General features: G+C 40.4%; 2 protein-coding genes across 5 annotated transcripts in view; one reads left to right on the forward strand and one right to left on the reverse strand.

Moving 5' to 3' along the window:
- The window catches only part of XDH (xanthine dehydrogenase), an 855,537-nt gene that overhangs the window by 433,697 nt on the left and 405,879 nt on the right, over nt 1-15,961 (forward strand). The gene's annotated exons all lie outside the window — the stretch shown is intronic.
- Nucleotides 1-15,961, reverse strand: part of CDC42BPA (CDC42 binding protein kinase alpha) — a 362,571-nt gene that overhangs the window by 99,289 nt on the left and 247,321 nt on the right. For all 4 annotated transcript variants that reach the window (XM_050948407.1, XM_050948405.1, XM_050948404.1 and 1 more), the window contains exons 13-15: nt 14,640-14,882; nt 14,247-14,357; nt 7,481-7,728 (exon numbers count right to left, since the gene is read on the reverse strand). In XM_050948407.1, coding sequence (XP_050804364.1) covers nt 7,481-7,728; nt 14,247-14,357; nt 14,640-14,882 — 602 coding nt within the window. The remainder of the gene's footprint in view (nt 1-7,480; nt 7,729-14,246; nt 14,358-14,639; nt 14,883-15,961) is intronic.

Genomic DNA, 15,961 nt, shown 5'->3' on the forward strand with positions numbered 1-15,961 from the left:
CCATTCAGTGAACCAGGTCTGGCCTTAGTGAAAATAGTGCCCTGGGCGAACTTGTATTTTGGCACCCTCCCTCCCCCTCCCACCATCACCCCTGGCTCCTACAGGCTCCCTGGGCTCCTCCTCCCTCCCCACCCATCACTGCTGGGCCATTACCTATACTTCATATGCAATGTCTACAGGAAAGTCCATTCAATGTAGATGGGTGTCTCCCATGGTTCACTGGGAGTTAAGAATCCCTTGATGAGCCACTTACTTTGACTAGTCCCTTCAAGATGTGCTGGCGTTACCCCAGGAACAAACACTTGAAATATAGGTATAGCGCCAATATTCATAACTTCGAATACAAAAATGATACATGCATACAAATAGCATAAACATTCAGCAAATCATAACCTTTTCATAGACATCTTACATGCCACATTTTGTAAATGATTTACGTGGTCATATTTTAATCAGATAACATTATAATGAGTAACTGCTACAACTAGCAAATTCCTAGGCCACTGTCAACAGAAGCATAGATGTAAAAGTGGCATGGTATATGGTGTATTGCCACACTTCTGTGCTGCTGCAATGGCTTGTGGTGCCTGGCGCTTGGCCTGTGGCTCAAGGCAGGCTCTGTGCTGTTACATGGAGACTGCATCTTGCCAGAACCCACGGCCCCTCTGCAGACCCTATCCACTCTTGGCTCACCACGAGCATTTTGACAGGAAGTACCAAGCAGTAACCACAACAATAATAATAATACACGAGTGTGTGTGTGCGCGTGCGCGCATGTGAGAGAGAGAGAGAGAGCGCGCCTCTGTGTGTGGTGTGTGTGTGAGAGAGAGAAAGAGAGAGAAAGACTGTGTGTTGGGGGACAGTGTGAGAGAGAGTGTGTGTTGGGGAGTGTGAGACTGTGTCTGAGACAATCTGTGTAGGGAGACTGTGAGAGAAAGAGTGTATGTGGGTGTGAGAGCCTGTGTGTGTGGGTGTGTGTGTGTGTGAGGGAAGTTTGAGAGACAGTGAGTGTACTGTCACTTTAAGTCCTCCTTCCCTTTCCCCCTCCCCTGGCTCAGTCCGCCCCACTCACGACTCACGTGGAAGTTTTGCTCCTCCTGGCCCTGGCCTGACCCTGCTGGAGACCAAGCGGCGCAAGGCAGCAGGCAGGGAGGGACTTGGCTCCACTCTGGGCAGTGAGCAGTGGGCTGTGTTACCAGTTACCGCCCCGGCTGTGCCACTCTGGGCTCCCCAGGACCGGGGCAGATCTGGAGCCCTCAGCCGCCTGGCTGAGGCATGAGTGAGGGAGGGGCCAGGGCAGCAAGGTCAGGGAGAAGCCCAGAGCGGGGAAGGGCTGGAAAAGAGAGGAGTCCGGCCACAGCCAGCCAGGGGAAGCCCCAGTCCCTTGTGGCGCCCCCTGGCTACAGCGCCCTGGGTGTGGGCCTCGTTTGCCTGGCCCTAAGGCTGGCCCTGCAGTGAACATTCAAGGCAAATTGTAAGCTCCCCCACATGACAATAAAAGTAGGTCTGACAAATCACCCTTTCAGTACCCATGAAGAGACTTGTATATTCAGTGGCATGGTGACAGACATTAGCACTGAATAAAACCAGTGCAGATGAGCATCTGCCCACCTTAAACTATTGTTCCCGGGCCAGCAGAAAGTATAAGCAGTAGCTAATCTCTAGCATATTATTTGTCCAATGAAAAGATGAAACCATCAAACAGAGAAAAATGCTAAAAATTATTTAAGCTACAATAGGGCAAATCCTTCCCTGATTTACAACTCTGCAAATCCAGTTACTTTAATGGGAGTGGTAAGACAGTGCAGAATTTGACACAAGGAAGAGTAACTGTTCCACCTTCTCAAATATATTTTTTAAGATGGCTAGTATAGGGTGTGACATCCTGTCACCCCTTTATTCATCATTGTCATATAATTAGGATATGTTTTGCAAAAAGTATGCCCTGTGAGGTATCATTCTAGAAGTCTTGATTTGCAAGACATTAATATCTCATTGGATTGTATGTGCTATCAGGTATGTGAAGTTATGAAGTTTGGCAATGTATGTGTTACTGAAACATGCTGTGAGATTGAAAACACCACAAGCAGCCTTTCAGGTACAATAGTAAAAAGGCCAAACAATGTTAATGGCTTCTTGTGGAAATGCACACAAACATAAGGATTACCCCAGGAACTGTATACAATAGAAACCTCTCAGAGTTAGCACTAGACAATGGGAACTGTTTGACCCAGGTCACAGCAAAAGAGCTTTCCAGCAAGCGGAAAGATGATTTAAAAGGGGGAAATGACATCATGACAATACCTCCCTACAACAACACACCTGGAAACACCTGAGGAATAAAGACTGAACTGGGGGAAATGATGGCCCCAGGCCTATGTATGAAAAACTGGGAAACCCAAGCTGCAATGCAAAGGCACCCTGTTTATCACTCAGGGTGAGAATTTGCTAATTCATCAAGTATGTTAAACCCAGTTTGTGTTTTTGTTTATTTACTAGATAATCTGCTCTCGGTTTTCTATCACTTATAATCACTTAAAATTAGGGCTGTCAATTAATCATAGTTAACTCACGCGATTAACTAAAAAAAATTAATTGCGATTAATCAAACTTGTAACAATAGAATACCAATTGAAATGTATTAAATATTTGTTGATGTTTTTCTACATTTTCAATACTGATTTCAATTACAACACAGAATACAAAGTACACAAATACAAAGTACACAGTGCTCACTTTATATATGCATTGTGAAAATGACAAGTACTGAAGTGCAATCTCTTTTATCATGAAAGTGTAACTTACAAATTCAGATTTTTTTTGGTTACATAGCTGCACTCAAAAACAAAACAGTGTAAAACTTTACAGCCTACAAGGCCACTCAGTCCTACTTCTTATTCAGCCAATCAGTAAGACAAACAAGTTTGTTTACATTGACGGGAGATACTGCTGCCCGCTTACTTACAGTGTCACCTGAAAGTGAGAACAGGTATTCACATGACACTTTTGTAGCTGGCACTGCAAGGTATTTACATGCCAAATATGCTAAACATTCATATGCCCCTTCATGTTTTGGCCGCCACTCCAGAGGACATGTTTCCAGGCTGATGATGCTCATTTAAAAAAAATGCGTCAATTAAATTTGTGACCGTACTCCTTGTAGGGGAAATTGTATGTCTTCTGCTCTGTTTTACCCATATTCTGCATATATTTCATGTTATAGCAGTCTCACATGATGACCCAGAACATGTTGTTCGTTTTAAGAACACTTCGCAGATTTGAGAAAATGCAAAGAAAGTACCAATGTGAGATTTCTAAAGATAGCTACACCACATGACCTAAGTTTTAAATATCTGAAGTGCCTTCCAAATCTGAAAGGGACGAGGTATGGAGTATGCTTTTAGAAGTCTTAAAAGAGCAACTCTGATGTGAAAACCAGAATTCAAACCACCGAAAAGAGAAAATTAACCTTGTGCTGGTGGCATCTGACTCAAATGATGAAAATGAACATGTGTCAGTCCACACTGTTTTGGTTCATTAAGCATCAATCAGAACCCATCATTAGCATGGAAGCATGTCATCTCGAATGGTGACTGAAGCATGAAGAGACATATGAATCTTTAGCAGATCTAGCATGTAAATATCTTGCAATGCCAGCTACAACAGTGCCATGTGAACGTTCTCACTTTCAGGTGATATTGTAAACAAGAAGCAGGCAGCATTGTCTTCTGCAAATTGTAACCAACCTTGTATGTCTGAGTGATTGGCTGACCAAGAAGTAGAACTGAGTGTACTTGTAGGCTCTAAAGTTTTACGTTGTTTTATTATTGAATGCAGGTTTTTTTTGTACATAATTGTATATTTGTAAATTCAACTTTCATGATAAAGAGATTGCACTACAGTACTTGCACGAGGTGAACTGAATTTTTTTTATTTTGTACAGTGCAAATATTTGTAATAAAAAATAAATATAAAGTGAGCACTCTACATTTTATATTCTGTGTTGTAAGTGAAATTAATATATTTGAAAATGTAGTAAACATCCAAAATATTTAAAATAAATGTTATTCTATTTTTTTAATAGTGATTAATTTTTTTAATCGCTTGACAGCCCTACTTAAAATCTATCTTTTGTAGTTAATAAACTTATTTAATCTTTTAATCCAAACCAGTGTGTGTTTGACTAAGGTGTCTGGGGATGATCTCAGTTTGGTTACCCCAAGTGTGCATGGTCCTCTTTGCATTGAGGGAGAGGCTGACCAAGTTAAACCCATATACTGGCCAGATCTGACCAAGTAGGATGGTACTGCTCTGGGGGCCTAGGTTGGGAGGCTGGTGGTTAGAGAGCCTGCATGTAACTGCAGCTGGGTGTGTCCCTACTGGTGTGAATGCTGGTGAAAATAGAAGCTTGGAGGGCTTTGCAGCTTGTCACAACAGCACAGTGTGAGAAGGAGCCCAGGCTCGTGGGTCTCATAGACTCATAGATTCATAGACTCTAGGACTGGAAGGGACCTCGAGAGGTCATCGAGTCCAGTCCCCTGCCCTCATGGCAGGACCAAATACTGTCTAGACCATCCCTAATAGACATTTATCTAACCTACTCTTAAATATCTCCAGAGATGGAGATTCCACAACTTCCCTAGGCAATCTATTCCAGTGTTTAACTACCCTGACAGTTAGGAACTTTTTCCTAATGTCCAACCTAAATCTCCCTTGCTGCAGTTTAAGCCCATTGCTTCTTGTTCTATCATTGGAGGCTAAGGTGAAAAAGTTTTCTCATTCCTCCTGATGACACCCTTTTAGATACCTGAAAACTGCTATCATGTCCCCTCTCACTCTTCTCTTTTCCAAACTAAACAAACCCAATTCCTTCAGCCTTCCTTCATAGGTCATGTTCTCAAGACCTTTAATAATTCTTGTTGCTCTTCTCTGGACCCTCTCCAATTTCTCCACATCTTTCTTGAAATGCGGTGCCCAGAACTGGACACAATACTCCAGCTGAGGCCTAATCAGCGCAGAGTAAAGCGGAAGAATGACTTCTCATGTCTTGTTTACAACACACCTGTTAATGCATCCCAGAATCATGTTTGCTTTTTTTGCAACAGTATCACACTGTTGACTCATATTAAGCTTGTGGTCTACTATGACCCCTAGATCTCTTTCTGCCATACTCCTTCCTAGACAGTCTCTTCCCATTCTGTATGTGTGAAACTGATTGTTCCTTCCTAGGTGGAGCACTTTGCATTTATCTTTATTGAACTTCATCCTGTTTACCTCAGACCATTTCTCCAATTTGTCCAGATCATTTTGAATTTTGACCCTGTCCTCCAAAGCAGTTGCAATCCCTCCCAGTTTGGTATCATCCGCAAACTTAATAAGCGTACTTTCTATGCCAACATCTAAATCGTTGATGAAGATATTGAACAGAACCGGTCCCAAAACAGACCCCTGCGGAACCCCACTTGTTATACCTTTCCAGCAGGATTGGGAGCCATTAACAACTACTCTCTGAGTATGGTTATCCAGCCAGTTATGCACCCACCTTATAGTAGCCCCATCTAAATTGTACTTTCCTAGTTTATCTATAAGAATATCATGCGAGACCGTATCAAATGCCTTATTAAAGTCTAGGTATATCACATCTACCGCTTCTCCCTTATCCACAAGGCTCGTTATCCTATCAAAGAACGCTATCAGATTAGTTTGACACGATTTGTTCTTTACAAATCCATGCTGGCTATTCCCTATCACCTTACCACCTTCCAAGTGTTTGCAGATGATTTCTTTGATTACCTGCTCCATTATCTTCCCTGGCACAGAAGTTAAACTAACTGGTCTGTAGTTTCCTGGGTTGTTTTTATTTCCCTTTTTATAGATGGGCACTATATCTGCCCCCTTCCAGTCTTCTGGAATCTCCTCCGTCTCCCAGGATTTCCCAAAGATAATAGCTAGAAGCTCAGATACCTCTTCTATTAACTCCTTGAGTATTCTAGGATGCATTTCATCAGGCCCTGGTGACTTGCAGGCATCTAACTTTTCTAGGTGATTTTTTACTTGCTCTTTCCTTATTTCCTCTTCTAAACCTACCCTCTTCCCGTAAGCATTCACTATACTAGACATTCCTTCAGACTTCTCAGTGAAGACTGAAACAAAGAAGTCATTAAGCATCTCTGCCATTTCCAAGTCTCCCGTTACTGTTTCCCCCTCCTCATTGAGCAGTGGGCCTACCCTGTCCTTAGTCTTCCTCTTGCTTCTAATGTATTGATAAAATGTCTTCTTGTTTCCCTTTATTCCCATAGCTAGTTTGAGTTCATTTTGTGCCTTTGCTTTTCTAATCTTGCCTCTGCATTCCTGTGTTATTTGCCTATATTCATCCTTCGTGATCTGACCTAGTTTCCATTTTTTATATGAAGCCTTTTTATTTTGTAGGTCACGCAAGATCTCAAGGGTAAGCCAAGGTGGTCTTTTGCCACATTTTCTATCTTTCCTAACCATCGGAATAACTTGCTTTTGGGCCCTTAATAGTGTCCCTTTGAAAAACTGCCAACTGTCCTCAGTTGTTTTTCCCCTCAGTCTTAATTACCTATCAGCTCTCTGAGCTTACCAAAATCCGCCTTCCTGAAATCCATTGTCTCTATTCTGCTGTACTCCCTTCTACCCTTCCTTAGAATTGCAAATTCTATGATTTCATGATCACTTTCACCCAAGCTTCCTTCTACTTTCAAATTCTCAACAAGTTCCTCCCTATTTGTTAAAATCAAGTCTAGAACAGCTTCCCCCCTAGTAGCTTTTTCAACTTTCTGAAATAAAAAGTTGTCTGCAATGCAGTCCAGGAACTTATTGGATAGTCTGTGCCCCGCGGGGTTATTTTCCCAGCATATATCTGGATAGTTGAAGTCCCTCATCACCACCAAATCTTGGGCTTTGGATGATTTTGTTAGTTGTTTGAAAAAAGCCTCATCCACCTCTTCCACCTGATTAGGTGGCCTGTAGTAGACTCCCAGCACGACATCACCTGTGTTTTTTACCCCTTTTAGCCTAACCCAGAGACTCTCCACACTTCCGTCTCCTAAGTCCATCTCCACCTCAGTCCAAGTGTGTACATTTTTAATATATAAGGCAACACCTCCTCCCTTTTTCCCCTGTCTATCCTTCCTGAGCAAACTATACCCATCCACACCAACATTCCAGTCGTGTGTATTATCCCACCAAGTTTCAGTAATGCCAATAATGTCATAGTTGTATTTATTTATTAGCACTTCCAGTTCAGAGGGCTCGGTGGTACCCCAGATCCAGGTGGCACACTGGAGGAACCCATCACATAGAGATTTCAAGTTTATTTATTTTCATCTATGACACTAGATATACGAATATGTCTCTTATTGCAGTCAGAACCCTGGGTCGATGGTGTGGTCTGTAAATGCATTTGAAGATATTAAGGTGTCCAGAGTTCACTGGTGAGCTGCAGGGATACACTTACCTCTCTCTCCTGGTCTTTTCTAACTTGTCTTTCAAGATCATGATCTCTTTCTTGAGGGCAAGCTGTTGGCTCTCTGCATCCCGCAGTTCTTTCTTCAGGGATTTGATTTCATTAGCATGTATTATTTCTCGTTTGGACAGTTCCTCTTCATAGAAAACACTCTTTTTTTCCAACTCAGCTTTTAATTTGGTGATCTCTTGCTGATGTTCTGTGCTGCTCACCCCTGGTGAGCGACCAACTTGCTTTTGCTATAAAAGGAACATCCCAAAATTAGTTTTCTTGCACTGCAGATCACCAAAAACATACGCTTAATAATAATTTAATCTTGATATACACAAGCTGATGTTTATAGAAGGCATACTGTGAGGGTATAATTTATACAATAGACTACAGTTAAATATATACATTTATCTCAACTGCGTAAAAGTCAGCATGAAAGTAGAGTTGGGACTGATATGCCTCTCTTTATCAGTGAGCTAGTCACTTAAATATAGCATAATTTTCAGGTCTTTTAAAATGACAGTATAACCACATTCTACAATGTAACAGGCCACATTCTGGCATTCATATACATACTCAGTCAGAAAAAGATCACAGGGTTCAATTCTTGTATATCCCAGTCCTGGTTCCCCCTAAATCTTTTGAGTTCACATATCTGGAAGGCTTAAGGCATCAAGTTCAGCGACATTATGGAGTAAGATGGTTAGGATCCTGGGTCCAAAGTCCACATATTTTAGCATGTCCTCCTCTGAATCCCTACACACAAGTCCCCTTGCTTGAATTCCTAGAATGAGCAATTTGTAGTGGCAGTGCAGAAACTCCAATGCTGGTCAGAGTGCCGGTGCCAAGTACCATTTTGATTGCATCATTTTGTACCCTTAAGTCAGGAACAGCAAAAAGCCCCAGAACATGGCCCATCATATTTAATTTATCTTTTCTATCACAGCATAAAAGCTAAACAGCTAGTACTACTTCATTCTATGTCAGTTAGGGTGCTGGAGAGCTGTTTGGCAAGCTATTTTGCTACTTGAATGCTTCTTAGATACTGCTTAACTTAGTTTTGAATGAATGAGGTTAATCCTGCACCCATTGAAGTCAATTGAAGTTTTGCCATTGATTAGTGCAGCAGCAAGATCAGGCTCAAAATCAGGTGTGGCCTATGTGATTGGCACCGTTAATAATCTTATGTTATTTTACATTAAAACCCAACACTCATTTTTAGCACGAGTCCTCTTTAAAATAAAAACGTGCTAATTCTCTTTTAAAACCCCCTGAAAACTTTTTTTCTTATTTTTAAATACATAAAAGAAAAAATATTTAATAAAGAAAAACTGTGCTTCAGGAAGTGCAATTATAGTGGAGACCTGGTATTTAGGGTGATTAAAACTGGCCTTGTGCCTTTTAATGCACATGAGGTATTGGGTACCCGGTTATAACCACACTTTGTATTATGCACTATTAGAATATTCTCAGTTAGAATCAATCAGCTTGACTTTTGTACCTTTACCTCTGCTGATGCTTAAACAGAACTTGCTGGCTGCATGCTGTGCAAGAAAGTCCAGATGATTTGAATGCAAGGACTGCTGGAGACCTCCTCAAGAAAAAATGAGCTTTGCAACTAGTGTCAGCATGGGAATGCAAAATCCATGAGCTGTGCAGTTCCAGTTTATAGCATCACAAGATTTTATCTAACTCAGCCACAGAAAAACAAAAAATATTTATTTTGATATTCTAGCTACATGGGGACACACAGAAGATTTTCTGCTTGGCTTCGGAGAGATTAACTTTTAGTGACACTGCTATAGTTTGCTTAGTTTGTTTCAGGACATGTATCTCCCTTTGTAGATGAATCATCATCATCATCTGCGGTGAGAAAAAAATCAAGGATCTTACTGTCTGTTACAGCTATCCCCCTATTTTCCCATACTCCATTTTGTTTTTGTTCTCCTCCTGTGGCTGCCCTTCCCTGGCTGTTAAGTTGCTTACCAGGGCCACTGCCCTTCTCAAAGGGAGGGCCAATTGAGTTGTTTAACAAGAGTGATTGCCCTTCTCAAAGGGATGGCCACTTGTGCTGCGTGCTAAATGGGACCACTGCCCTGTTCAAAGGATTAGTCCTGTTATCACCTCGTTGAACCTGGGCTCCGTGTAGGGCAGGCAATGTCCAGAGCTGCAAGACCTATTGTGTTTTTAAGATCCTGGGCATGAGTCATAGGTCTCATGTGCTTTTGAGTCACCTATTGCACAGGACTCTGCCCAGACATGTTTCTGTGCTCATCTGCCTAGTTTTTCCCTGTGCCTCCTCCCCTGTGACAGAGGGAGCCTATCAGGATTACTGGTGGGAAACTGCCTGAGTTTGCCTTTAAAAACAGACATTTTTGAAACCAACATCGGAAAGGTTCTTGCATTGCTGCCTGGTCTGATCAGCCAGGGGTTCTGGGGGGTCCTTTCTCTGCTCTCGTTTTATTTTTTGAGCGTATCCCCGTTTTTTGAACCCCCCCCCCACGAAGAACAAATTGCTACCTGAGAGATCCCCTGATTATTGAGACTGTACCGAGCCCTCCTTGCTTCTTCGGATGTTGCTGCTGCTTCTGCCTTTGCTGCTGCCTTAGGGACTGGCAAGAATCCCTCTGTGAAACTTTCCCTACTTTTATTTTATTACTTTAGCTGCTGGCTCTGTTTCCCCAGCACACAGACTCAAGCTAAACCTTGGTCTGTGTCTTAAAACCTCTCTTAAACTCCGCGGCACTTTGCTGCTAAAAATAAGTTTGTGCCGCTGCTAAGCTCTGCTCCTGTGGGCTTTGCCTCGGGGCTCCCTGTTTCAGCTGTATCCCTTGGCTTCAGCCACCATCCCTTGGCTTCCTTGGGAGCTGTATCCTGGGCACATACCACTCTGCCCTCTGTGACTTCCCCATAGCATAAGGTGCACCATAGGTTTTGTTCTTTTAGTTTAATAAGTCATAGTTTGTTAAGATTGTAGAGCTTGTAAATTTCACCTGCCTTGTTATAGTTTACTGTTTTGTTGCTCCGTATAGTTGCTTGTTATAGTTTTGCTTAGAATTGTGATATTTGTTGTTTTGCCTAGTCGTTGGCTAAGATAGATAAGGTTTTTGCTGCTTCAAATTCATCTTCCCGCTGTCCCGACCTCTCTCTGAACTTTCCCGTATCTGTTTTTCCCTGCTCCAATCCCCCCCCTCTGTGTACTTCTCCGTGTCTATAGACAAGGTTTTTGCCGCTTGAATTCGTGTCTGCTTTTCCCCCGCTCCAATCTCCCCCTCTGTGTGCTTCTCCATGTCTCCTGTTATAACCCTTTGCTGCTTTTTTCCCCACATCTGCACTCTCTCCGAACTCCCCAAACCCCTTGCTGCTTCTCCCCCTGTGAAACTTCCCAAACCCTTTGCCGCCTTTTTTTCCTTTGTTTTTGGCGTCCGCCTGTTGCTTAAACCTCTCTCTAGCCCTTCTCCGCTGCCCCTCCCCTACTGAAGATCACCATCACGCTGCTCCATTGTCCTTACCTTGCAGGGCTTCAGAGTCCCTCGCTGCTTCCAGCCACACTCTCCTCTCATCAGTTGCCACTAATCATTCACTCCCCTCCCCCCTCCTGTTCCTTGACAGATTATCTGCTATCCTAGCCTCACAAATTAAGTCATTACTTTTCTTTTATACCGTTACATTGCATAAATTCACTTATATTCACGTTTAACTTGTAATTATAACACCCCATTGGTTGCTTCCACTTTTCTAATATATGTTGTATTTGCACCGATACCATTGTGTTACATTGTGTATAAGGCCACCAACCACTTAACACATTCTATCTAAGATTGTTGACCATTTTATATAGAAGCTATCATTTTATTTTGCATTTCTTTTTGATACGCTTATTGACTGTACTGTACCCCATTGTCCTGAACCCCACTTACTGTACCCCACTGTTAGAACTCCCTACACTGTTCAATAAGAAGAACCCCCCCATCATTGTCTATTGTAAACACCCTATACACCCCATCCCATCGTATTTCATTGTTAAGTTCCCACCACTTCCTTTTTCCTTTAATAAAGAAATTAATTGGCACCCCACCTGTGTGGTAATTGCTCCCCAAGATTCCATATACCTGCAGGCAGGGACACTTACCAGACTCAGCTATGTCAAGAATCCAAATTTGTGATATAAAGGGTTTTTAACAAGTGATTTAAAGGTTTTGTGGCTATAAAAGGTTGGCTGATACAACTTGATAGGGAAGATGAAATATATACATATATGTTGAATAGGTATACGGTACATATTGGCCATACAATTTTTGTTTATATTATTATTTTTCTTAATTTAATAATTTGTTCTTACTCAGATAGGCAACAAAAGTAAAAGGGGTGTGGGGCTGGGAATTTCAGTATAAATGCAGTCTAAATATTTAACATGCCTAATTCATTCATTTTAAATTTGTTTACAATGTTGCTATCCAAAAGCTCTGGGAATATGCACAAAATATTAATAAAAAAATCATGCAACAAGCAAATGGGACTGATGTTCAAAAACTTCAGTCTCTCAACTCCGACTCTCACACCACACCTTCCTGTTCACTTCACCCTTCCCTTCTCAGAAAAATAGCTTGGGATAATAGAGAAAGTTGGAAATTCTGCTGACCTAACTTTAACATACAAAAAACATTAAAATTATTCAGCAATATAATAAATGTGGTTTTTAATTTTTGCTGGAAGAAACAGCACTAGATATTTACATTTAAGTGTACTGCAATAAACAGGACATGGAAGACGATATAACATCTATAGAAATACACTATTAATAATAGTAGCAATACAATTAAGTAATCTGGAAATCGAAAAATGCTTCTTGAATAATATTTAAAGAAAATTACATTTGCTCTTTGATGGGAACACAGTTCTTGTCTTATTTTGTTACTTATATCTCTACTATTTTCAACAATAAATTTTGTTATGATTACAAAAGCAAATACAAATGGTAACCTACTTCTGCATGTATCTTCTCCCTTCATCCAAGTTATCTGCTCAGTTTACTAACACAAATGACTTTTCATTACTGTCAACACTACAGAACCCATAGAGGTCTTTGAGAGTAAACTATGTCTTATATGGCCTCATGCACCATCCACAATTGCCATCTAAATTTTGATGCCAGACTCTTTATTGCTGATGAAGATATATGAAGCAAAAGGAACACAGCTTCACTTCCAGCTGATAGGCTGGATTTGCAGCATTAACAGCTTTATGAATCCTGTGTTCGGGACAAACGGATTCTTTTAAGGCCCAAGTTCTGTATTCTACTTAGGAAAGGAAGGCAAAATGAATACAATAGAACCTCAGAGTTACGAACACCTCAGGAACAGAGGTTGTTCGTAACTCTGAACAAAACGTTATGGTTATTCTTTCAAAAGTTTACAACTGAACACTGACTTAATACAGCTTTGAAACTTTACCATGAGGAAGAAAAACGCTGCTTTCCCTTTATTTTTTTAGTAGTTTACATTTAACACAGTACTGTACTGTATTTGCTTTTTTTGGTCTCTGCTGCTGCTTGATTGCATACTTCCGGTTTCATATGAGGTTTGAGGTTGACTGGTCAATTCATAACTCTGAGGTTCTACTGTAAATATGCGCAAGAGAGTTTATGAAGAGTGACTTGTGGATGGTAAGGGTCCCGCAGAGATCAATGGCAAAACTATTATTCATAGATTTTAAGGCCAAAAAGGACCTTTATGATCATCTAGTCTGATCTGCCTAACACAGGCCATAGAATTTCATGCAGCAATTCCTGTATCAAGCCCATAACTTCACAGGGAACTACTGCATATGTTTTGGGAAGACGTGCTATCTTGATTTGAAGAGTTAAAGTGATGAAGACTCCACCACATCCTTGATAAAATGTTCCAGTGGTTAATTACCTTACTGACTTAGATAAGAACATGTTTTTTCCCTAAATGCACACTCACCTTCATATGGAAACCAAAATACCAATTTGTTCCTAATCATCAACTCTGAGGCACATATCTTCAGAAAGTGGAACACCTACAGAGCACACCACACAACACCAAACCACAAGATAACATTTGTGCTTTGAATAAAGTACCTGATCCTGAAATACTAACACATGTGAGTAATTCCACTGAAATCAGTGGGACTATTTAAATGCATAAAGTTACTCTCACACTTAAGTATTTGCAGAATTGGGACCCATCCCCATACGTGGCTGAGCTATGTAACAATACATTCAGAAATTTTCCTTTACAGGGACATCAGCTAACATCAGTTATTAGACATTTGGTTCTATTTAGATTTAAAGATAATTGAAATATGCAATCATAAAGTAATGTTTAATACATCTCCACAAAGATCTGAATGTGCTGATTAAGTTTATACGCAACTACTCACTCATGCTGAAATATCAAACATTATAAAACACTTCTTTTGACTTGTAAAGTGAGCAAATAGTTATGAAGTCACTGACCAGGAATAAACACAGAAAACCCAGGTGTCACTATGATAGAGATGCTCCTCTAAACATAGCTAACATTTAGGATGAAAAGAACATACTGGTTAATAGTTTACAATTGTGGGAAGTTTTTGTTTTTCACATAGCCTTTCGTAAAGACAATTTTATACAAATTTGCCTTTAAGATCAACACAGAGTAAGGTCACAAATTCACAATACCCTTTTGGTACTGAAAGCAATTTTACAGCTCAACTCTAAGCTGGCTATTAACTTTAAATCGTTGAACCAAAAAAGACTAACCTTTAGTCCTTCCAGTTCGCTCTCCAGCTGCTTAGAGTACTGCTCACTTCGCTCACGCAATTTCCTGTCCTTGGACGCCTCAGCAGCTGCAGCTTCAGCATGGACTTCCAGCTACAAAAAAGGGTAACACATTCTTATTTTTCAAAACAAAAGTTAAATTTTTTGGTGTAAGAGTTGAATTTTAAAGACTAGAGTGAAAAATTCAAATCCCTAAAGAGAAATTAGATTTTGTATATGAAGTAACAATCAAATGAATGAAGAATTAAAGATGTACAGACTATGACTTGAACATATTTTTAAAAGGCAGTGAAGTAAGCATGAATTATCTGTATGAAAATCCTCCACATATAATTACCACCTTAAGGACTCTACAGACTTCTTTTCACTACTTACTTCTTTTTTGAGTCTTTCTGTTCTCCGTAACTCTTGCCTTAAGATTTCCACCTTTTGCATCATCACGTCCATCTCTTCCTCTTTATCTCGGACCTGGCGGGTAAGTTTCTGTTTTTGAGAGTGCAAGTCTGTCAGCCGCTCATTCATCTCTGAGAACTCCTGCATGGCCAGTTTCCGCTGGCTGTGTGCATCTTTTAGCTCTTTGGTTTGGGATTTTAGTCTCTCACTAGACTCCATCAGTTCCTACAGTTTTTAAAAAAAAAGTTATAAACCTATAAAGCATTAGGGCCAAATTCTGCCTTTGGATGTATGCATAAGGGTTTCACTGAAGTGAATGGGAGCCACATATATGCAACCAAAGATAGAAAACTGGTAACAATATATGACACAGACCAGGTGCTTGCAGTGAGAATGCTTTGTAAAGGTAGTGGGACAGATTATGATCAGCTGAAGTCAGTGGAATGCCTTCAATCTATACTCTAAATTTGGCCATTATGTAGATCTAAAGCAAAGACTTTCAATACTTTTATGCTCTAATCAAATACATGATCGTTTCCAGTACCACTTAACTGAAGTAGAAAAAGAGTTGAATCATTCATTTATTTTAGCTGTCAAATAAAAAATGCAATGTTAAGTGAATGAAAACAAACTCTTTGGAAGTCAACCTCCTCCATACAGTCATTATAACTCCCATAAACTTAGGGTTGCAAGGATTCAATTATCATCACTACACATCAATAAATGACGATTTCACTGTACACACACAAACCTACAAAATACTTCCATTTATAATAATCGAAATGTATAGATAGATCAAGTAAGAAAAATGCTGCTTGAGAACTTAGAGTTTGATTTAAGAATATTTACTTTGTATAGTTTGACATGTGATGTTGCAAGTTGTGTTTTAATGGATACAAAGCTTTAACTTTTTTGAATCTCACCAGCTACTGTTGTTAAATAATTATTGCATGACTGCCCTCCTAGCATATATGTGAAAATTTAAATCTATAAAAAATCTAAAAAAAATGCGTAAAATAAACATTGATATTATTGGTTGAAATTATAAAATAATAAAAATCAAATGCTGCCAAGTCTACATACACTACACTACAGTACTGAATGCTGCAGCAAGTAGCACCAACACAAGAGAATTATCCCTTTAAAGGAACATGGGCATATTGATACCAGTCAGCTCTGTGTTCTTGAGGAACCAGGGTGCAGTATCCAGCCTGACTCGTGAAAGACACACACACCCCTCACGAGCCTCTGCTTAAACCAAAACTCATCAGAGGAAAAAACGTGCAGAGAAGAGTGAAGGGCGT

Source organism: Gopherus flavomarginatus, chromosome 4, assembly GCF_025201925.1.
Source record: "Gopherus flavomarginatus isolate rGopFla2 chromosome 4, rGopFla2.mat.asm, whole genome shotgun sequence".
NCBI lineage: Eukaryota > Metazoa > Chordata > Testudines > Testudinidae > Gopherus > Gopherus flavomarginatus.